We start from the raw sequence: 23,537 nt of genomic DNA, 5'->3' as shown, positions 1-23,537 counted from the left end.
TGCATCACTTACCCAGAGGCCTAAAGCCCTGGTCCTGTATGCTTAGCCAGCCATTTCTGTGCTGAGCTGCTTAGCTGGTTCTGCTCTAGTACCTGTGGCAACTGGAAGATTGAAGAGTAGAGAGTTTCTACTTTGCCTGGGCTTTAGCCTTTCCTCTCTCAAAGCAAATATTTCCATCCAGGATACAGAAATTTATTTCCTAGAGTAATGAATGTTTCTGTGGCATGAAAGTGATAAAGCATACTGCTCAGAGAGGGACTGTTTCTTGTCCTTCCTCTGTCCCCATCCCAGGAAACTTTTGTAACTCAAGGATGGGTTTCTCTTTTCTTCTTTCTCAGCACTGTGGGACCAGCTCTTGGAAGGAAGGATTAAACTACAAAAAGCTCTGTTGACCACCAATCAGTTGCCTCAGCCAGATGTTTTCCCTGTTTTCAAAGACAAAGGTGGCCCAGAATTTGTCAGCGCTCTAAAAAATAGTAAGGATATTTAAACTATATTGTGAAACTTCAAAGTATATTGGGATCTACTGGGTTGGATGCAAAAGAAAAAGATTTGATTTTAGAGATATTATGATGTAGAATAATAGTTTGAACTTTTTGTTTTGTTTTGTTTTTCAAGGTAGGTTCTCACTCTAGCCCAGGCTGACCTGGAATTACTATGTAGTCTCAGGGTGGCCTCGAACTCACGGCCATCCTCCTTCCTCTGCCTCTTGAGTGCTGGGATTAAAGGTGTACACCTCCATGCCCAGCCAGTTTGAACTTTTATTTATTTATTTATTTATTTTGGTTTTTCGAGGTAGTGTCTCACTCTGGTCCAGGCTGACCTGGAATTAACTCTGTCATCTCAGGGTGGCCTTGAACTCATGGCAATCCTCCTACCTCTGCCTCCCGAGTGCTGGGATTAAAGGTGTGCGCCACCACGCCCGGCCAGTTTGAACTTTTAAAGATAGCAATATATTGGGCTGGAGAGATGGCTCAGCAGTTAAGGCACTTGCCTACAAAGTCTAAGGACCTGGGTTTGATTTCCCCAGAACCCACGTAAAGCCAGATACACAAGGTGGTGCATGTGTCTGGAGTTTATTAGCAGTGGCTAGAGGCCCTGGTGTACCCATTCTCTATCTGCCTCTCTATAAATGAATAAATAAATAAAATAAAGATAGTAATATAACCCATTTATCAAATGAAGACAGCTTTGAAGTATGTCAGGTGTTTGAGGCATGGCTGTTCCCTTTCTTTTACCTGCCTTCATTCCACATCTTTGCTATGGCTTTCTGAGTTAGCTCTTAAAAAATTACTTAAGAAAAATTATGTGAAAACCCACTAGTATAGAATAAAAGGGAGAGAATGATTTAAGTTTTTTTTAAAATTGGGTTCACTTTTTAAAAAAAATTTTATTAACATTTTCCATGATTATAAAATAATATCCCATGGTAATACCCTCCACCCCCCCCCACACACTTGATTTAAGTTTTTTAAAAGTCAAGTGATGTTATTTATTGGGTCTCACTCTAGCCCAGGTTGACCTGGACTTCACTCTATAGTCTCGGAGGCCTCTAATTCATGGTGGTCCTCCTACCTCTACCTCCTGAGAGCTGGGATTAAAAGCATGTGCCATCATGCCCAGCTTCTTGAAATTTTTTTTAGTACTCTTCTGTTAGTTATTATTAATTTATTTGTACCTGTGTGTGTGTATATGGATGTGCCAGGTGCCAGGGTCTCTTACCACTGCAAGCCAGTGCCCATCCAGCTTTACATGGATAGTTGGTGAATTGAATCTGGACCAGAAGGCTTTATAAGCAAGCTCCTTGAACTGCTGAGCTATCTCCCAAGTCCCATTCTCTGCCTTTTTGTTTTGTTTTGGTTTCTTTAAGGTAGGATCTCTAATCCAAGCTGGCTTTCATCTCACAGTGATCCTCCTACCTCTGCCTCCTGAGTGCTAGGATAAAGCCATACACCACCATGCACCAGCCTCTAAGGTCATTTTTTTTTTCTTTTACGCATTAGGGTTAACATCAGATATTTAGTTTCCACTCCCTCCCTTCTTCTCTTTTCTTTCAAATTTTTAAAAACATATTTTATTTATTTATGAGACAGAGAAAGGGAGAGAATGGGTGCACCAGGGCTCCATCCACTGCAAATGAACTCCAGAAGCATGCGCCCCCTTGTGCATCTGGCTTATGTGGGTACTGGGAAATTGGACCTGGGTCCTTAGGATTCACAGGCAAGTGCCTTAACCACTAAGCCATCTCTCCAGTCCCTTCAATGTTCTTATGACAGTATGACATAACATGTTACATACTTCCCTGTCTTGGTAAAGAGAATCATATCTTGGCTATATTCTTGGTAGCCAATTTATATAGTACTATATAGTTGATATGAAATGTAGGTTGAATTTATACCAACCCTAAAACAGATATTGAAATTTACTGTCTTTAAATCTCTTTTTTTTTACTTTGCTAGATTTTATAGAGCAGTTAAAGTCAGAATCCCTGCATTTGTTTATTTGTTCTAAGCAATGTATCTTGTAGCCTAGACTGGCCTTGATATACAGACAAGGAGTACCTTGAATTCCCCATCCTCCTGCCTCTACTTCCCAGTGCTTAGGATTACTGGCATGTACTGTAGTCGCACACCCTGTTTATGTGATGCTAGAGATTGAACTCGGGACTTTATGCATGCTAGGAAAGTGCTATTCCAACTGAGCTCCATCCTTAACCCTCTGCCTGGCTTTAGAGTTCATCTCAGCAGTGGGTTAGCTATGTGACCATGGACAAGTTACTTCATAGTAAAATGGGAATAATATGGTTATGAGGGTTAGAAGACAAAGTCAGGACTGGGGAGATGACTCAGCAGTTAAAGGTACTTGCTTACACAACCTGCCAGCCCAGATTCAGTTCCCTAGTACCTGCATAAAGCCAGATGGACAAAGTAGTGCCTGTGGCTGGAGTTTGTTTGCAGGTGCAAAAGGCTCTAGCGTGCCCCATCTCCACGCACTCTCAAATAAAAATATTTCTAAAACTAAAGGACATAGTCAAGATAAAGCTGGTCACATAACTTCATAAATGATAGGCACCACTGTTACCTTTTTTTTTTTTTTAAGTTGTTTGAGGTAGGGTTTCACTGTAGCCCAGGAATTCATTATGTAGTCTCAGGGTGGCCTTAAAATCACGGTGGCCCTCCTGCCTCTGGCTACTGAGTGCTGGGATTAAAGGCGTGCACCACCACAACCGACCTGTTATCTTTTTCTTTTGAAAGCTATTTGGAATTGTTCAACCACATGAATGATTGTCATTGTAACTAACCATCATCCTCACTGTCTTTTTTTTTTTTTTTTTTTTTTTTTTTTGAGGTAGGGTCTCATTCTAGCCCAGGATAGCCTGGAATTCACTATGTAGTCTCAGGCTGGCCTCAAAATCATGACAATCCTACCTCTGCCTCCTGAGTGCTGGGATTAAAGGTTTGTGCCACCATGCCCGGCATCAATTAAAAAAAAAAAATTATTTACTTATTTGAGAGGGAGAATGGGTAAGCCAGGGCCTCCAATCACTGCAAACAACTCCAAACTCATGCTCCACCTGTGCATCTGACTTTATGTGGGTACTGGGGAATTGAACCTGGGTCATTTGCTTTGTTGGCAAGTGCCTTAACTACTAGGCCATCTCTCCAGCCCATGTCTTCATGTTATTTTTAAAGTTGTATTAGGATTCAGATTCCCTGTGTAATTTAGATTATTTGTTCTGAAAGGTGGGTAGTAGTCTACTTTAAGTTATAATTTGTCTTTGGCATCTTCTGTTGCTGTGGGATAATTGCTAGGAATTCCCTTATTGCCAAAACTGAGTTCTTGCCTTGCTGAAAGATTGCACTTCAAGGTATTTTTCCTTGGGCTTTGGTGACACTGTATGCACTTTGTGTGTTCTCCTACCTTTCTAGTCTCCCCCCCCCCCCAAGGTAGGGTCTGCTCTAGCCAGGCTGACCTGGAAATTCACTGTGTAGCCTCACAGTGGCCTTGAACTCAGAGATCCTCTTACCTCTGCCTCCCGAGTGCTGGGATTAAAGATGTGTGTCACCATGCCCAGCTTTTCCAGTCTTTTTTCAGGCTCTTGTACCCCATCAGTGTACACTGCACTGTATATGGGATCGTATCCATAGGTTATGTCTGCTTAGTATGTGCTCTGTCCTTCACTCACAGCCTTGAATTTGACCTGTAAAACAGAAGACTACCAGCTACATTTTAGTACCTCATACTCCACGTTTCAGAAACTAAGTATCTTTGCTTCTCCCTTTCCCATGGCATCACTTAGTTCCTAGTCACCTTGCTATTGTGTGTTAGCAATTAGATTTTTGAACTGTGAAGTGATTTCAGTAACTTTTTTGACACAATAGCATGAAGTAATCTTAAATTAAAGTGTATTCGATCCACAAGCTATTTCTCCAAAGATGTTAGCTTTTTTCTCTTTAGCTTTCTTTTCAAGTTTTATAGTACTTGGAGGTGGGCCTTTTATGCTGGTGGCAATGATACGTAAGGAAAGAGGCAGGCTATTAAGGAAATACCAGATGAATTATATAAATTTTCATTATGTACCATATCAAACATATATAAAGAAAATAGCACAGTGAACCATCCCCCCCAATACTATCATTAGCTTAAGCAGTTAACTCATAGCCAATTTTATTTCTTCCTCCCTTTTCTGCAGTATTTTGGAGCAAATAATGGATATCCTCTCATTTTATTAATAAAATTTTCAGCTTGTATGTCTAAAAAGATACGGATTTAAAAACTCTTACTATCACAGTTCCACATGCAAACACAAGTGATAGTTCTCAGAGCTGGGCTTGGAGCCCGTGTTGTGTCGTATGTGTGCTAGGCCATCGCTCTGTCACTGAGCTACACACCAGCCTAGCGGTTAATTTTTATTGACAATGACTGGCTTGGGCGGATGGGAGAATTGAGAGGATTTATGTGAAAAGCATTCTCTACTATCTTTTCTTGAGTTTGCTATACAGGTTTAAGTGAAGTGATTAAAGAAAAGCTAAACTTTTACCATAATAAGTTGACCTTTTAGTGAAATGCATGTTATTAATGAGTTTAATGAGATGCATTACCAACTGCACTGAGCATCATGTTTCATTACAGGTCTAAAATGTAATATCATTAAAGACCTTTCATAGAAACAATAGTTGACATTTTGATATTTCCCATAAGCAAAACAGTCAAGAACACAGTATAATGTTAACATAAATGTAGACATAATAAAATTTTTTCCCTGCCAAAGAGCTTAAAAACAAATTCTATATTAGCATGTTTTCTTTGCCTCCCTTCATTTTTATATTTCTAATTCATATTCACTTCATCTCTCTGTAGCTCTTGCATGAGACCCATCCAATAATTTTGACTTAAATAGACTAGCACTTTTTTGGCTTACATGTGGTGTGGGGTGTGGGGTGTTCATGTGTTTGTGCCTGTGCAGTGCTTCTTACCAGTCAAAGGCGCACTCACCTGTGCTGACCGATGGCTGGAGGGAAGTGTCAGAATGTCTCTCCACTGCTCTTCCATCAGTTCATACTTGAGCTGGAGTCTCTTACTGATCCCAGAGCTTGCTGTTTTTTCAAGAGCCTTGGCAGTTCTGCCTCTGTTCTCCACAGCACTGGGGTTACAGACGTGTGGCCACATGCAGCTGTTTATGTAGGTAATGGGAAGCCAACTCAAGTAGTCTCTTAGGCTTTCTCAGGTCATGCTTGCACAGAAAGTTTTGTTTTGAAAAATTTACTTTATTGTGAACTTTACTATATAAATATATTGCATATTAGTCATATTCCCATCAGGTTATATATATCATATGTCCCCTCACCCCCATTCCCATCCCCCTGAGGACCCTCCTCTGTGGGATTATCTGTATTCACTGTGGGGTCATAAATGCACCAGTAACTGTGTGTGTGTGTGTGTGTGTGTGTGTGTCCCAATGCCATAGTATACTTCTTCCTATCCTTTGGCTCTTAACAACCTTTTCACCCTCTCTTATACACTGTAATGTTTCCTGAGCCTTAGAGGGCATGTTATAAGTATCCTTCAATGTTGAGTTCTCTGCAGCCTCTGATTTTCTTCTTTGGTGAGTTTGAGTCTCCTCGGTGTCTACCACCATTTTCCAAGAGGAGGCTCACCAGCTATCTGTCAGAGCAGCACTCATTGAATCCACTACTTCCTCTGTCATATCTCCTAGGCTCTGGCATATGTAATACAGATGACTAGTCTCATGCCAGGTAGCCAGCTTTCTTTTCATACTGTACTGATAGATCTTGTGTCTTCCTGGTATTTGCTGCCATCTGTAAAAGCAGATTTTCTTACTTTTTGTTTATTTATTTATTTATTTATTTATTTATTTGAGAGAGAGACTGAGAAAGAAGCAGATAGAAAGAAAGAGAGAATGGGCACGTCAGGCCTCTAGCCACTGCAAACGAACTCCAGATGCATGTGCCCCTTGTGCATCTGGCTTACATGGTCCTGGGGAATTGAACTGGGGTCCTTAGGCTTCTCGGGCAAGTGCCTTAACTGCTAAGCTATTTCCCTAGCTCCAAAACCAGATTTTCTAACTAAGAGTGATAGCAGCACAGATCAAAGGGTGTAAGTGTAGACATTTAGAAAACTTTTTTTTTTTTTTTTTGGTTTGGTTTTTTGAGTTAGGGTTTCACTCTAGCCCAGGCTGACCTGGAATTCACTATGTAGTCTCAGGGTGGCCTTAAACTCATGGCGATCCTCCTACCTCTGCCTCCCGAGTGCTGGGATTAAAGGCGTGTGCCACCACGCCCGGTTTAGAAGACTTTTTGATGGGTATACACTGCAGTCAGGTTCGCATTCTGGCAGGAAACACCCGACCAAGAGCAGCTTGTGGGGAAAAAAAAGGTGTATTTTGGCTTACATACTCAAGGGGAAATTCCATAGTAGCAAGGGAAAATGATGACATGAGCAGAGTGTGGACATCACCACCTCTCCAACATCAGGTGGGCAACAGCAACAGGAGAGTATGCCAAACATTGGCAAAAGGAAGCTGGTTATAATAACCATAAACCTGCCCCCAACAATACATTTTCTTTAGGAGAACTCAATTCCAAATTGCCACCAGCTGGGGACCTAGCATCCAGAACACCTAAGATTATGGGGGACACGTGAATCAAACCACCACAAAAGTAGGCAAGCACCTTAACTGCTAGCCATCTCTCCAGCCCCGACTAACACTTTTAATACTAATTGACTTCTGCATATTTTCACAATTCAGTAAGTCATGTGTTGTCATGAGTCTTGCTAGATAATGTTTCTATTTTGTTTTTAAAATTGTATGCAAGTATGCATGTATGTATTTGCATGAGTGTCTGAGTGTATGCCTGTGCATGTAGCAGCCAGAGGTTGATGCATATCTTACTTAATCACTCTCCACTTTATTTATTTATTTTCAAGGTAGGCTCTCACTTTATCCCAGGCTGACCTGGAATTCACTCTGTATTCTCAGGGTAGCCTTGAACTCATGGTGATCCTCCTACCTCTGCCTCCTGAGTGCTGGGATTAAAGGCATGTGTCACCAGGCCCAGCTCTCCACTTTATTTTTTAAGGTCTCACTGAACCTGGAGCTCACTGGGATAGACAAGATAAGCTAGTCAGCAAGCTCCAGGGATCCTTTTGCCTCTATCTCCTAGCCCTAGGGATTACATGTGTATATAGCAATGCCTGGCATTTTGCATGGGGGCTAGGGATATGAACTCAGGTCCTCCTGCTCACATGACAAATATTTTAACCACTGAGCCATTGTTTTTTATTTTTAAGCAGTGTGTTCATGTAGTTGACAATTCAAAAGATATTAAGGACTATATACAGTGAAACTCCTCCTTATCCCTTACCATGACCACCTGCTTCCCTATTCTGTAGACAGCTATTATTGTCTGTGCCATTTATTTTTTTTAATTTGGTGGTAAATTTAAAAAATTAAATTATTTTTTACAAGTACGTATCATGTGTGGAAGTCAGGAGACAACCTGGAGGCTCTGAGCTGGCCTGCAAGAATGCATCCAGATTTATATGGGTTCTGGGGAGGATCTAATTCAAACCTACAGGCTTTGCAAGCAAGGTCGCTTCACCACTGATCCATCTCCCAGCCCTAGTGATCAATTTTAATATAATGAGTTTGAAGTCTTGCATTTATCTGTGACAGACTAGACATTAAATTATTACTATTTGTTTGTTTGTGATGGAGGGATTCATGTGGCTCAGGCTGGTTTGAACTCAGTTTGTAGCTGAAGCTGACCTTGAACCCTGATCCTTTTGTCACCACTCCCTTAGTGCTAGAATTGCAGATATGCACCACCATGCTTTGCTGGCTTCATTTATTCACTCATCCAATTTATTTGTTTGAGACAGGCTCTTGTTATGTAGTCCTAGCTGGCCTGGTACTCACTATGTATCCCAGGCTGGTCTTGAGCTTGTGATTGTCCAGCCTCTGCTTCTTGAGTGCTATAATTACAAGTGTGTGCCACTACATCCAGCTTTGACTCCAGTGTTTGTTTGAATATTTTATTTATTTATTTATTTATTTGAGAAAGAGAGAGATAGAAAATGGGTACACCAGGGCTTCTAGCCAAATGACTTCAGATGTGCTACCATGTGTATCTGGCTTAGGTAGGTCCTGGGGAATCAAACCTGGGTCTTTAGGCTTCCAAGGCAAGCACCTTAATTGCTAAGCCACCTCACAGCCTCTGTCTCCAGTGTTTTTGATTTAAAGTGTACAAAAGTTCCAAGGGACAGGACCAAGAATGCAAGACTCAGACATTTATTATTGTTTTTGTTTTGTTTTCCAAGGTAGGGTCTCACACTCTAGCCCAGGCTGACTTGGAGTTCACTATGTAGTCTCAGGGTGGTCTCAGACTCATAGCAATCCTCCTACCTGTGCCTTCTGAGTGCTGGGATTAAAGGTGTGTGCCACCACAACCGTCTGATTTTTGTGGTGGTTTTTTGAGATAGGGTCCTGCTGTAGTCCAGGTTGACCTGGAATTCACTGTGTATAGTCTCAGGGTGGCCTTGAATTCAAAGTGATCCTCCTACCTCTTCCTTCCAAGTGCTGGGATTAAAGGTATGCTGTTGTTTATTTATTTATGAGAGAAAGAGAGAGAATGGGCATGCCAGTGCCTCCAGCCACTGCAAACGAACTCCAGATGCATGCACCCCCGTGTGCATCTGGCTGATGTGAGTCCTGAAGAATCAAACCAGGATCCTTTGGCTTTGCAGGTAAACGCCTTAACTGCTAAGCCACCTCTCCAGCCACCAACATGGCTATTTTTTTAAATCTGGTGCTAGGGATTAATCCCAGGATTTTAAGTGTGAGGCAAGCCCTCTGCCACTGGCCTACATCTCTAGACATTTTTCTCTTAAGGAGAGATGGGCAGAGAACTGCTTGGATAGCTTCTTCCATCATTTAAGAATAGTTCATTTATTTATTTTTAATTTTTATTTATTTATTAGGAGAGAGAGAATGGGCACTTCAGGGCCTCCAGCTGTTACAAATGAACTCCAGATGCATGTACCATTATGCATCTGGCTTTTATGTGGATACTGGGGAATTGAAATCAGATCATCATGTTTTGTAGGCAAGCACCGTAACAACTGAGCTATCTCTCCAGCCCCCATTTTACTTATTTTAAAAACATTTTGTTTGTATAGTGTATATCATGTATATGTACAGCCTTGGTGTGTTGGACCTTGCCATCCACCTTGTTTGAGAGTCTCTTGTTTTTGCCTCTGCAAATACCAGATTAGCTAGCTTGCAAATATTAGCATTATAGACTTCCTATTACTTAGCAAATTTGTATTGTTACTTAGATTTATTCTAGTTTTATGAAGCATGCTTTAATAAACACATACACTAATATATTACAGGATATATTGCAAGTAAAATTTTATAATAAATGCACTTAAAAACAGTAAAGAGAAGCTGGGTGTAGTGGCATACGCCTTTAATCCCAGCACTTGAGAGGCTGAGGTAGGAGGATCACTGAGTTTGAGGCCACCCTGAGTTACATAGTAAATTCCAGGCCAGCCTGAGCTAGAGTGAAACCCTACCTTGAAAATACAACAACAAAAAAAAAAAAAAAAAAACAGTAAAGAGGACTAGAGAGATGGCTTAGCAGTTAAAGACAGTTGCCTGCAAAGCCCAAGAACCCAGTACCCATGTAAGCCAGATGCACAAGATGGCACATTCATCTGGAGTTTGTTTGCAGTGACTAGAGGCTCTAGTGTGCCCATTCTCTGTCTGCGCCCCCTCCCAAATAAATAAATATAAAAAAACCAAAGAGACAGAGGTACCATTAATTTTTATCAATACTTTAAAAAATTGTAAGTATTTTTATTTATTTATTTGCAAGCAGAGAGAATGGGTATGTTAGGACCTCTAGCTGCTGCAATGATGCATGCACCCCTTTGAGCATCTGGCTTTATGTTGGTACTGGGATTTGCAGGCAAGCATCTTAACCTTTAAGGCAATATACCAAAAATATAATTGGGGCATGTAATCAACATGTAAGTGTTGAAATAGTTTGACATTTTTTTCTTCATGTTATGCTTATTTGAAACATGCATATGTAGTTGCATGCAGGTCTGGCAGTGTAGCTGTGTGCTGGATTACATTGCTTAGCATGCTGAAAGTCTTGGGTTCAATTCCCAGCATCACAGAATAAACAAAAAAAGCCGCATGTAGCTGCTGGATACTGTATTGAATGACACAAATATGCATTCCCTGGAAATGCAGTTGCTGGGACAAAGAATTGTATTTTGTTTTCATTTTTTAGGTTTTTGGCATGTATACTAAACTGATACTTAGAAGAATTGTAACAATTTAAATTCTCATCTGTAACATTTGTTTTCCTACACTTTGGCTACCACAGGGCATTATTGATCTCTTATTTTCTCTAAACTGTAGGTGGGATATGAAGGCAATCATGTTTTGATAACTTTGTGTTTGATATTTACATAATGCCTATTGACTTAGTATTGAAATACAACCTCTATTTGATCTGCTTATTGGAGAATGAATTCTGAAGACTTTTGATCCCTACTGAGTTACTATTCACTCACTTTGCCCAGCATGGTTCACTGGACATTTATGTTATGTAGAGAGTGAACTAGATCACAGAGTAAGTGCTACTCCATAGTAGCAAGGTGGCAGAACCAAAAAGAGAATGCTAGATTTTTCTCTCTCCCTCCATCACTCCCTTGCTTTCTGGTCCCAGGACCCAGTCCCCCAAAGTATTAGATTGTTGTTCTGTGATTCCACCTACCCTGGAAAGATGAGTTTTATTACTGAATAGTAAAAGCTAAGGACAGTTTTAAAATTGCAGAAACCAAGTTGGTTAGATAATGCATTTTACTGTTGAAGCATTTTTTGGGGGGGGGGGCTTTTATTAAGTACTTTTTGCCAAATATCAAAAAAATTAAATAAACCCCCCCTGAAAGCTTTCCACCAGCCTACCTCACCCGCCCACCATTTCCCTCCCCTACCCTCCCATCCCTCACCCGCCAGGCCTATCTATCAGTCTGCCGCCACACACTCAGCCTTGGTCCTGTTTTGTTTTTTTTTTTTTTATTTGAGAGAGGGAGAATGGGCATGTTGGGGCCTCCAGCCACTGCATATGAACTCCAGACACATGCACCCCCTTGTGCATGTGGCTTACATGAGTCCCGGAGAGTTGAACCGGCATCCATTGGCTTTGTAGGCCAACAACACCTTAACTGCTAAGCCATCTCTCCAGCCTGGTCCTGTTCTTTTATTTAATTAATTAATTATTTTTGAGATAACATTTTACTATATAGCCAGGCTAGTCTTGAACTCACTATGAAGTCAAGATTGGCTTCTGCTTTAAGCCTCCAGAGTACTGGGATTATAGGTGCGTGCCATCACCAGCTTGCCCAAACAACTTTTCCCCAGTGTTGGGAGGAAGGGTTAGTGGTAGAGTGCTTCTTGCATGCACAGAGTCATAGGTTCAATCTATGGCACCACATAATAAAAATAAAATAGTGATTGATGCATTGAATAAGGAAGCAGTCCTGACTTGGAGTAGTTACACAGTTGGATCACTCTTTCACTGTATTCATGGTAAAGCAGAAATCATTATATGGTGTGTCTCTTGCTTGATCTGTACATTTAATTGACTCAGATTTGACTATGTGTGTCTGGTAAATGAAAAAGAGAGGAAATGTTTATATAGTGCCAGTAATTCTGTCTGCTATTTTATTTAGTAAGTGAATGAGGTGACAGGAGAAATCTTTTGTTCTTTTCCAGTGCACCTTTCCAGTGAGCATCTTGTTTAACAAAATGGATCTAGTACTTAAAGTAACAACATGCATTCTTTTTTTTGTTTGTTTTTGGTTTTTTGAGGTGAGGTCTCACTCTAGCCCACGCTGACCTGGAATTCACTTGGTAGTCTCAGGGTGGCCTTGAACTTACGGTGACCCTCCTACCTCTGCTTCCCAAGTGCTAGGATTAAAGGTGCACACCACCATGCCCAGCTACAACATGCATTCTTTGTACATCATGATTCCTAAATGCTCGAGTGGAAAAATGACCTGTATTGAATTTATGGAGAGATAGCACATTGATGCACTTAGTGGGTAGTTTAAGGAATCTTTAAAGTCACTTTATGCCCAGACTTTAAGACCTAACTATTGCACATGACGCTGTTCTACTTGATTAGTTACCATTATAGACTGTTATCTTAAAAACCTATTCTTGGGTTGTGTTATTGAAATCATGCATAGATATGATGAATAGTACAGAAGCATTCAGGAAGAAGTTCTCGTTTGTCTTACATCATTCTGTTTTTTTGAAGGGATAGGATGGGGAGGGGGTCAAACCAAGAGCCTTATGCATGCTAGGCAAACACTGTACCACTTATCTAAGTCCCAAGCTTCTCATTCTATTTGCTAAATTTCTATAATTTTAGATTTGTTTATATCTATTCTCTCTCTCTCTTCCCTCCCTCCCTCCTCCATTGCTGGTGATCGAGTCCAAGGCCTTGTACATGCTAGGCAAGTCCTCTGCCCCTGGGGCACATCCCCACCCCTACATCCTGACTTATTTACTAGCTGGTATGAAAGATGAGGGTGCTTCTGGCAGGTTAACTAAGATGGGGATTGAGAATTGACTATGTAACAGCATGATGGTCATCTGTGACTTTGATGAGCAGCAGTTCCAGTGGAGTGACAGGAATATAAGTTTGACTGGAGTGATTCTAAGAAAGGAATGGGGAAAAAAAAATGAGATTGCAACTCTTTCAGTCTTTAAGTAGTTACAACTGAGCTACAACCCCAGTCCCTAGAAGTTTTTTTTTAAAATTATTTTTGTTTATTTATTTATTTGAGAATGACAGAGAGAGAAAGAGGCAGAGAGAGAGAGAGAGAGAGAGAGAATGGGCACACCAGGGCCTCCAGCCACTGCAAACGAACTCCAGATGCGTGCGCCCCCTTGTGGCACCTGGCTAACATGGTTCCTGGGGAATTGAGCCTCGAACCGGGGTCCTCAGGCTTCACAGGCAAGCGCTTAACCACTAAGCCATCTCTCCAGCCCTCCCTAGAAGTTTATATAGACTGAACCATGAAGTTTGTATTCTTTTTTGTCAGGATTTAACTCAGCATAATTATTTTGAGATTACACCATATTTTTTTATGTGTCACACGTTTATTGCATTTTATTGCTAAACAGCATTCAATTGTATGGCTGGCTGTACTATAGTTTGTCTTGTCTCAAGTTTGGAGCTATTACAAATAAAGCTACCACAGATAACTTGTATATGTGTTTTTTTCTTTTCTTTTTTTTCCTTCAAGGTAAGGTCTTACTCTAGCCCAGGCTGACCTGGAACTCACTCTACAGCAATTATAACTGTCCACTTTGGTAGGATTCTGAAATGGTGTAATCACTTAGGAAAATAGTGTGGATGTTAAACATACACATAATATGTGACCCAGCCATTCCATTCTTAGAAATGAAAATCTGTGCCTATGAAAAAACACATACATAAACTGGGTGTGGTAGCACAAGCTTTTGATCCTAGCAGTTGGGAGGTAGAGGTAAGATTTCTGAGAATTGAGGCCATCCTGGGGCTATAAAGTGAGTTCTACATCAGTCTGAGCTAGAGTGAGAGCCTATCTCAAAAAGAAAGAGTATTCTTTTCTTTTTTAAAATATTAAAAAAAATATTTTGTTTATTCATTTATTTTGAGAGGCAGAGAGAAAGAGAGAAGGGTGCCCCTTGGCCTCCACCCACTGCAAATGAACTCCAGATACATGTGCCCCCTTGTGCAGCTGGCTTATGTGGGTCCTAGGGAATAGACCTGGAGTCCTTAGGCTTCTCTCTAAGCCATTTCCCCAGCCCAAGAAAGAGCATTCTTTTAAAATATTTTATTTATTTGCATGCAGAGAGACAGAATGGGTACACCAGGGCCACTAGCCACTGCAAACTACAGATGCATGTGCCACTGAGAAAGAGTATTCTTTTCAACAGATAATATTGTTCATTCATTTGCAGAGGATAAACTACAAGTGACATCTTATGCTTAACATTAAAATTAACATGGGGTTGGAGAGATAGCTTAGTGGCTAGGGTGCTTATCTAAGAAGCCTAAAGACCAGCTTCAGTTTCCCAGTACCCACATAAGCCAGATGCACAAGATGGCACATGGAACTGGAATTCATTTGCAGTGGTCAGAGGACTTGTTGCACCCATTCTCTCTCTCTTTCTATCTGCCTCTCTTGTTAAAATTAAAAAAATAAAATAAAAATTAATATACGCCAGCTATAGTGGTCCATTCCTTTAATCCCAGCTTTTATGAGGCAGAAGTAGGATCACCATGAGGCCACCCTGAGACTACATAGTGAATTCCAGGTCAGCCCGGGCTAGAGTAAGACCCCACCTCAAAAATCAAAATAAGGGCTGGAGAGATGGCTTAGCGGTTAAAGTGTTTATCTGTGAAGCCAAAGGACCCAGGTTCAATTCCCCAGGACCCACATAAGCCAGATGCACAAGGGGAACTGGAGTTTGTTTGCAGTGGCTAGAGGCCTTGACATGCCCATTCTCTGTCTCTCTTCTCTCTCTCTCTCTTTCTGCTTGCAAATAAATAAACGTTATTTTTAAAAAATAACCAAAACAAAATATATTAACATAAGAGCTGGAGAGATGGCTTAGCAGTTAAGGTGCTTATGAAACCTAAGGGACCCAGGTTTGGATCTCCAGAACCCACATAGCCAGATGCATAAGGTGATACAGGTATTGCAGATGTGCACAAGAAGCTGCACACATACGGATTTTGATTGCAGTGGCTAGAGGCCCTGGTGTACCAACTTTCTGTCTCATAAATAAAATAAAGCTAAAAATAAAAATAGATTAACATAAAATAGTTTATAGTAACTTACATAACACATAAACACACCAAGTGTTTTGAAAAACATGCAAGAACGAACTTCATGATCTTGAGGTAGACAAAGTTTTTAGACATCCTATTAAAAGTGCAGTCCACAAAAGAAGACATTAATGGTTGTGCAAAATAAGAATGGAAATTTTTTGTTCTGTGCTAACAGAATGAAAAGACAGGCTGAAGACTGAGAAAATAGTACTAGTCATATATCTGGCAAAGATTTGTGACCAGAATATATAAAGATTCTCTGACTGGGAAGATGGTTTAGCAGTTAAGAGTACTTGCTTGCAAAGCCCAACAGATTTCCCAGTACCCACATAATGCAGATGCACAAAGTAACGCATGCATCTGGAGTCTTTTGCAGTGACAAGAGGCCCTGGCACAACTATTTTCATTCTCATTCTCTCTTGTTTCTGTATGCAAATAACTAAAATTTTTAACTAGACTCAGAACTCAACAGTAAAAAAAATACTCAAAAGCATGGGTAAGGCAGATTCTCTCTCTCTCTGTCCTTCTCTCTGTCTTCAATAAATAAATAAATGATTAAAAAAAAAAATTTAAGGGGCTAAAGAGATGGCTTAGCGAAACCCAGGTTTGATTCTCCACGTAAGCCTGATATATATGGTGGCGCATGTGTCTGGAGTTCCTTTGCAGTGGCTAAGGCCCTGCAGCACCCATTCTCTCTCTGTCCCTTTCTCTGTCTCTAATAAATAAATAAATAATAAATCATTAAAAAGGAATTTGACATCAATGAAGATACATAATGGCAAATAAGTACACAAAAACATTAAGTCATATTAACATAATCATTACTGTTGAGGGAGATGCAAATTAAACATGTATTTATCATACGATCCTGCTCCAACAGTCCTCCTCTTAGACTTTATTAAGGAAATGAAAACATGTTCACACACACTCACAAACTTTCACATGTACGTTTACAGCAGCATTATTCATAATCAGCACAACTGGAAACAGCCCAAATATCCTTCAAACAAATTGGGCAAATGGATAAACAAATTGTGTTACATTGCTCAGCAATAAAAAGGAATAAATCTCAGTGGGATTATGCTAAGAGAAAGATGCCAGCCTCAAAAGGTTGCTCATTTTAATTCCATTTACATGGCACTCTGGAAAAGGTAAAACTATCAAGACCTAGAAGAGATCAGTGGCGGGTGGGGGGAAGGGTTTGACTACAAGAGGCAGCCCAGCTGTTTTGTCTCCTTTGAGTTTCCTATAAGTTTCCGTTTCCTCTTCAGTAGCCTTGTATCCTTGGAGCGTTTCCCACCTGTTTTCCACTGGTTCACTATTGAACCCTTCAGCTTGCTTGGATTGAAGAACCGGGTATAACTCGTTGTGTCCTTATTCCTAGATAACTCTGGGAATATTTCTTGTGGTAATGGATATATGATACACTACTTCTAGGAGTGGAGGAATGAGCTACATCAACCTATAGTGTCATTTTTGCTCGAAATAATCTACCTGTGGTACTAAAGCCTTACCCAGAAGAGAATAATAGATAACACAGAGCTTCTAGATTCTGATGTGGGTTAGAACTGAAAAATGAGATGTCTTTTAAACTCTTTTCCCTTTGCTCTTTGATAAGTGATATAGTGTAGTTTGGACACTCACAGATTTCCTGAGATTCCAGGTTCTGGTTGATGATTTACTGCAAAATTGCTTATAAATTGAAGTAGAAAATGTTTTGCAGACCTGGCAGCTTTCTAGCTTCACACCCATTTGTCACCCAGCATTTCCCTTTGTGTATAGAACAAGAATTAATTAGGCTGCACTGCAGGAAAAGTTTATGGCTATAATTTATATAGGATGAATTTCTTTTTAAAGAGACAGCATTGTTTTGTTATTCCTATATACATATCAGTGTGCATATATATAAAGTGTTGATTTTTGTTTTTTTAAAGCAGGCTCTAAGCTTCTAGAGCAAGCACTCACCCTTGTGTTTAATGTGAGATGGGGGTAGAATAAATGCTTTTACAGTGATTGCTTTCTGGTTAAACTTTCATTCTTGTTCCTTGTTTTTTAATTCATTGTCCACTATGGAAAGCACTTCTGGCATAGGTTTGCATTGTAGACACTGGTCAGACTTTGTCTGGTTTCTAGAGAGCTTTGCATTCTTTTGGTCTCTGAGAAGATGTGGGATTCTGTCTTTTTTAGGGTCTTGCTCATTCAATTAATGTTTTCATAATCAATGCAAGTCAGAACTTGCAATTTGTTCCTGATTTGCACATTAAAGAGCCCCATTAATTAAGAATCCTGGTGTTTGGCATGCTCCCGAAGGATCTGTGCATTATTTACATGGCAAAAGTGCAAGATGCAAGTTTCTCAGTTGTAGTGGCAATTGCAGTTAATCCTGCTTTCTTCTTTTTTCCCCTTTTTGCTTGTGAATAACAATTATTTCACAACTCACTGAAACTCCTTAGGGATACATTTTACCAAAATAGGAACAAATGATCCAAATGAGAGGCCTGTGATGGAAGAGTAGAAAATAAGTCCTTTGTTTGAAGGGGGGAAATATCTGGAAAAAGACATACATAGAATTTGTGTGTTTGGTTTTTATTGGTTCTGTCACATAGCTAAAAGTAGGATGCATGATAGGGTTAAATTGTAATCTGTTTACTTTGAATTCAGCAGCCAGTCTCCTCTGAGGTAGGGTCTTACTCTAGCTCAGGCTGAGCTGGGATTCACTATGTAGTCTCAGGGTGGCCTTGAACTCACAGTGATCTTTCTACCTCTGTCTTCCAAATGCTGGAATTAAGGGTGTATGCCACTATGCTCAGACTGAAATTGCCTTTTATAGCCCAAGTAATTCTGGAAATGGAAACAAACATAGCGGTATGTTTATGTAAAGTGAGATTTTTTTCATGAAATCACTTTTTAAAAGTGGGTCTTGTTACCATTTCTTTTGAAGCCAGTAGTGCTTGGAAGTGTGAAATAAGACCTCTAGTTCAGCAGGTTCCTCCTTTGTAGTTTTAACATAGCTGATGCTTTCTTATTCTTTTGATTCCATTGTGGTCACATAGAGTGCAAGGAATTACTTGAATTTTCCTGTATTTGTTAAGATTTGCTTTGTGTCCTAATATATGGTCTGTTTAAGAGAATGTTCTATGTGCTGCTGAAAAGAATGTATATTCTGCAGCATTTGGATGAAATGTCCTGTATATATATATATATATATCTGTTAGGTTCATTTCTTCTGTGACCTCATTTAATCCAGATGCTTCTCTGTTTATTTTTTGTTGGGATGACCTGTCAATTGATGAGAGTGGGGTGTTGAATTCACCCACTACCACTGTGTTTGGTGTTATCTTTGACTTTAGTTCTAATAGTGTTTGTTTGATGAAGTTGGGAGTCCCCATTTTAGGTGCATATATGTTTAGGATTGTAATGGCCTCCTGTTGGAGTGTGCCTTTAATCAATATAAAAGGACCTTCCTTATCTTTCTTAACTAATGTTGGACTTAAATCTACCTTGTCAGATATTAGGATAGCAACCCCTGCTTGTTTTCTAGGTCTATTTGCTTGAAACACTGCTTCCCAACCTTTCACCCTAAGATAGTGTCCATCCGTTGTAGAAAGGTGAGTTTCTTGGAGGCAACAAATTGAAGGATCCTCCTTTTTAACCCAGTCTGCAAACCTCTGCCTTTTGGTTGGGGCATTGAGGCTGTTGTTATTAAGAGGTATTATTGAAAGGTGTGTATTTTTACCATTTTTATTTTGTAGTTCTTCCCTTTTTACCTTTGCTTTCTTGTATTAACTAGTGAGTATGGCTTACTTTTTCCAAGTTCCTTATATATGTACTTTTCTTTGTCTTCAGCCTGGAGGATTCTTTCAAGTATTTTCTGTAGAGCTGGTTTTGTCTTCAAATATTCCTTTAGCCTGCTTTTGTTGTGGGATATCCTTATTTCTCCAAGTAACTTTGGTTGTTATCTTTCAGAACTTAGAATATATCACTCCAAGCCCTTCTGGCTTTTAAAGTTTGTGTTGAGTAATCTGCTTGTGACCCTGATGGGCTTGATTTTTCTCTCTAACTGCTTTCAATATTTTTTCTTTGGTTTGTGTGCTCGATAGTTTAATTATAATATGGTGAGGAGAGGTTCTTTCCAGGTTTTGTCTGTCTGGTGTTCTAAAGGCTTTCTGTATCTGCAATGGCACCTCTTTCCCAATTTGGGGAAGTTTTCTTCTATGATTTTGTTGAAAACACCTACTATGCCTTTGGAGTGAAATTCTTCTCCTTCTACTATACCCTGAATTGTTATGTTTGATCTTTCCATAGTGTCCCGAATATCTTGAAATTCCCATTCATACTTTCCTATTAGTTTGTCTTTCTCTTTGTTGGACTGTATTAGATCTGCCATTTGGTCTTCTAGCTTAGATATTCTGTCCTCTCCTTTATCCATTCTACCGGTGAGATTTTCTACAGTTTTTTATTTCATTAACTGTATTCTTCATTGCTAGTAATTCTGACTGGTTATTCTTTATTATTTCTATTTCCTTATTTATGTCTTGTATTGACCTCTTTATATCATTAAATTGGTGTCATGTGTCTTCTTGATTTCTTTGATTTCCTCTTTGACTTCTTTGAGCATATTTATAATCATTCTTTTGAAATATTTCTCAGGCATTTCCTCTAACTCATTCTTGCTGGAGGTCATTTCTGATGCATTAATACTTTTTGGTGGATTTATATTGTCTTGATTTTTGGTGTTTCTTATGTTATAATGTATATATTTTGTGTTATAATGAATATATTTTTGCATCTTGGGTTAATTTAATGCTTGGATTTTCTAGTTAGCTGCAGTATTATTAGATGTATCAATCAATTTGATGTTATATATCTTCAGGGTAGGAGCTTAAGGTACGAGGTGTAGCTCTCAAGACTCTTAGAGTATCTACAAAAGTGACCCTAGGTATTGGTTTTGCCTGCTATGGGAATATTCAAGTAGGCTGAGTGGAACAAAATACAGGCAGATTCTAAAATTTAACTAAACAATGTACACTTTCAATGAAAAACAGCACAGAGTATTTATGCAAGAGTAGGTATTATGACAACCAGATTCTTTAATTGTCCGTTAGGGGGTGTGGTGCCCCACACCCTTAATCCTGACAACAAGGAGGTTAAGATTTCTGGTCTGTTGAGGGTTCCAAGTCAGCTTGAGACCAAGTAAGACCCTTCCCTAATATATAACAGAAGAGGAAACAAAGCCACTATAAATCAAGAAGCAACAAATAATAAGCTCAAAATATAGCTTATTTAAGAATGGCAAATCTGACCGTCCATCAGATTTAACATAATTTGTCATGATATGGAAGGTGTAATTAGCACTTCCTGTTCAGGCCTATATACCAGGTTTATTAGGCGGGTACTACTAGTCCCAGTTACCTTTTGGGATGATTTTGGTCTCAGTTATGCTGCGCTCCTGCTTGGATCCCTCTTTGGTACAATATGAATTCAAGTAGGCTGGCTGGGTCATTGGATTGCTGCTCTGGTTGCCAGTGCTGGGTGCTGTGATCTCCCTTCCCCTGGTCTCTTGTGCTTTCACTGGCAGTGGGGAAGGGGAAGCTGTGGATTGTGGCCCTAGTTCTGCTGGTCCACGTGATCCTCTATCTCGTGATCTGCTCCTCCTTGTTCATTGTGATTCTCTACATTTCTTGAGTTTGCGAAGAGCTCTGGTGTGAGTAGAAAATCTCCTCACCTGGCCTTTTCTGTGGCTTGAGCCAGGCCTTGCAGCTGTGGCCCTGTGGACCTGGTGCTACTGCTGGAGACACTTCTGCCCACCTGTGTGGGCTCTGGATCTTTCCTACTTCTCTGCTGTCATTGGTAATTTCTTATACACCTCACTTTTTAGTAGAAGAGTGTATTTTGCTGGTTTTTTTTTTTTTTTTTGCTTTTTTTTGCTTTTTTCTCTCCTGGGCTGCTTTGGTGTGGTTCCTATGCCGCCATCTTAATCGGAAGTCCCCTCTTATTCTTAATATATCCTGATATTAGTTGCTATAACACAGATAATACTGTGAGAAGCTGCTAAGCATTCTCTAAAAGAATGCAGAACCTCCCATACTTATTTATTTGATACAGAGAGTTACTATGTTACCTACGCTGGCCTTGAATTTAGGATTTTCCTCAGTTTCACAAAATGCTGGGATTACAGGCATGTGTCACCGTATCTAGCAGCCTCTGATATTTTTGAAATTTACTGAGGATTTTATAGGGTTTAATTCATGTTCATCCTGGTTTTTGTTTTATTTTGTTCTCCCTAATTTTTTGTTTGTTTTGTGTTTTTGTTTTTTGAGGTAGGGTCTCACTCTGGCCCAGGCTGCCCTGGAATTAGTTACATAGTCTCAGTGCAGCCTCGAACTCAGGCAATCCTCCTACCTTTGCCTCCTGAGTGCTGGGATTAAAAGTGTGCACCACCACGCCCAGCATTGTTCTCCCTAATTTTTTGAGACAGAGTCTCAAAACTATAGCTTAGTTGGACCTTGGATTTTTTTTTTTTAATTTTCTTTTGTTCATTTTTATTTATTTAATTGAGAGCAACAGAGAGAGAAAGAGGCAGAGAGAGAGAGAGAATGGGTGCGCCAGGGCCTCCAGCCACTGCAAATGAACTCCAAATGCATGCGCCCCCTTGTGCATTTGGCTAATGTGGGTCCTAGGGAATCGAGCCTTGAACCCAGGGTCCTTAGGCTTCACAGGCAAGTGCCTTAACCGCTAAGCCATCTCTCCAGCCCAGACCTAGGATTTTGTATATTGTCCAGGCTGGCATCAAACATGTTGATAATCCTCCTGCCTTAACTTCTTGAATATTAGATCACAGGCTGTCATACCAGTCCACTCTTCCTTTATGTTATAAACATATATACACAATAATATAGCTTAACTTAAAAAAAAGTAACTAGAGGCAGGAGGATCAAGAGTTCAAGGTTAAGTTCATAGCCAGTTCAATTCAAGGCCAACTAGTCTTAAAAAAAATAAAAATTAAAAAAGCTTCACATGGTGGCTCATGCCTATAATCTTAGTGCTTGGAGGGCTAAGGTAGGAGGTTTGCTGTGAGTTTGAGGCCAGCCCTGGACCAGGTCAACCTGGGCTTACAATGAGACTCTGCCTCAAAAAAATATATATGGGCTGGAGAGATGGCTTAGAGGTTAAGGCATTTGCCTGCAAAGCCAAAGGATCCCAGTTCAATTCTCCGGGACCCATGTAAGCCAGATGCACAAGAGGGCGCATGCATCTGGAGTGGCGTGTGCCACTGTGCCCAGCGTCTATATTAGTATTTTTATTGTAAAAGTGCAATGTTAGATGCCAATCTGTTCTAGAAAAAAATCGTTAAAACAGCTTTTGTAGTTCATTGTGCACTACTCCACATGTACTGAGTTATAAATCTTGTTTAAGTCCTCACAGCACACCTGTGAGATAGATGTTGAGTGCTGTGCAGCTCAGATGGGGAAGTCAAGTCTTGAGTATTATGTTAAAGGTCACCTCTGGTTAGAGGTAAAGCCATCACAGAAACAGGTCGGCCACACTGTTCAGTCACTATGTATGTAGTTAACTTTCTGAGCTGGAGGTTCTCCCTCCCTTGTCAAAGAAAAGGGAGAACACATGAGCAAGTGCTAAGTCTTGAGGAAGTGAGGCAGGCAAAACATGGAGGTGAATTGTTTTAGGAAAGGTTTAGAGTATGCAAACAAATTATGGACAAATTGCCACTTTGTGCATCTGGCTTTACATGGGTGCTGGGGAACCAAACCTTGGGCTATCAGGTTTTGCAAGCAAGTGCTTTTAACCACTGAGGCATTTCCCCAGCCCCTTTCTGGTTGTTTCTTCTCTATGAGTGTCTTGTTAGAAAATGGGACCATATTCTAAGTTGTTTTGCAATCTGATTTTTTTTCTACTTAACAGAGATCATGAATATTTTTCCATGTCATTAAGTGTTGTTCTACAGTATTATTTTTAATGATAGAATAGACTTTCCATCATATGGGTAGTTTAACCAGTTCTTTATTGTAGGACATTTGGATTGTTTCCAGTTTTTCATTTTTATAAATAATGCAGTGAACATCATTGTTACTAAATCTTACATGTATGATT

At 40.0% G+C, this 23,537-nt stretch overlaps 1 protein-coding gene across 1 annotated transcript in view; it reads left to right on the top strand.

Annotated features, from left to right (window-relative positions):
- Aatf (apoptosis antagonizing transcription factor) overlaps nucleotides 1-23,537 on the top strand; it is a 113,696-nt gene that overhangs the window by 6,000 nt on the left and 84,159 nt on the right. Inside the window, exon 4 of the mRNA XM_004664541.3 lies at nucleotides 339-476. Coding sequence (XP_004664598.2) covers nucleotides 339-476 — 138 coding nt within the window. The remainder of the gene's footprint in view (nucleotides 1-338; nucleotides 477-23,537) is intronic.

Source organism: Jaculus jaculus, chromosome 9, assembly GCF_020740685.1.
Source record: "Jaculus jaculus isolate mJacJac1 chromosome 9, mJacJac1.mat.Y.cur, whole genome shotgun sequence".
NCBI lineage: Eukaryota > Metazoa > Chordata > Mammalia > Rodentia > Dipodidae > Jaculus > Jaculus jaculus.
Note: the sequence above shows the minus strand (reverse complement) of the source record. Positions and strands in the feature narration are given on the sequence as shown.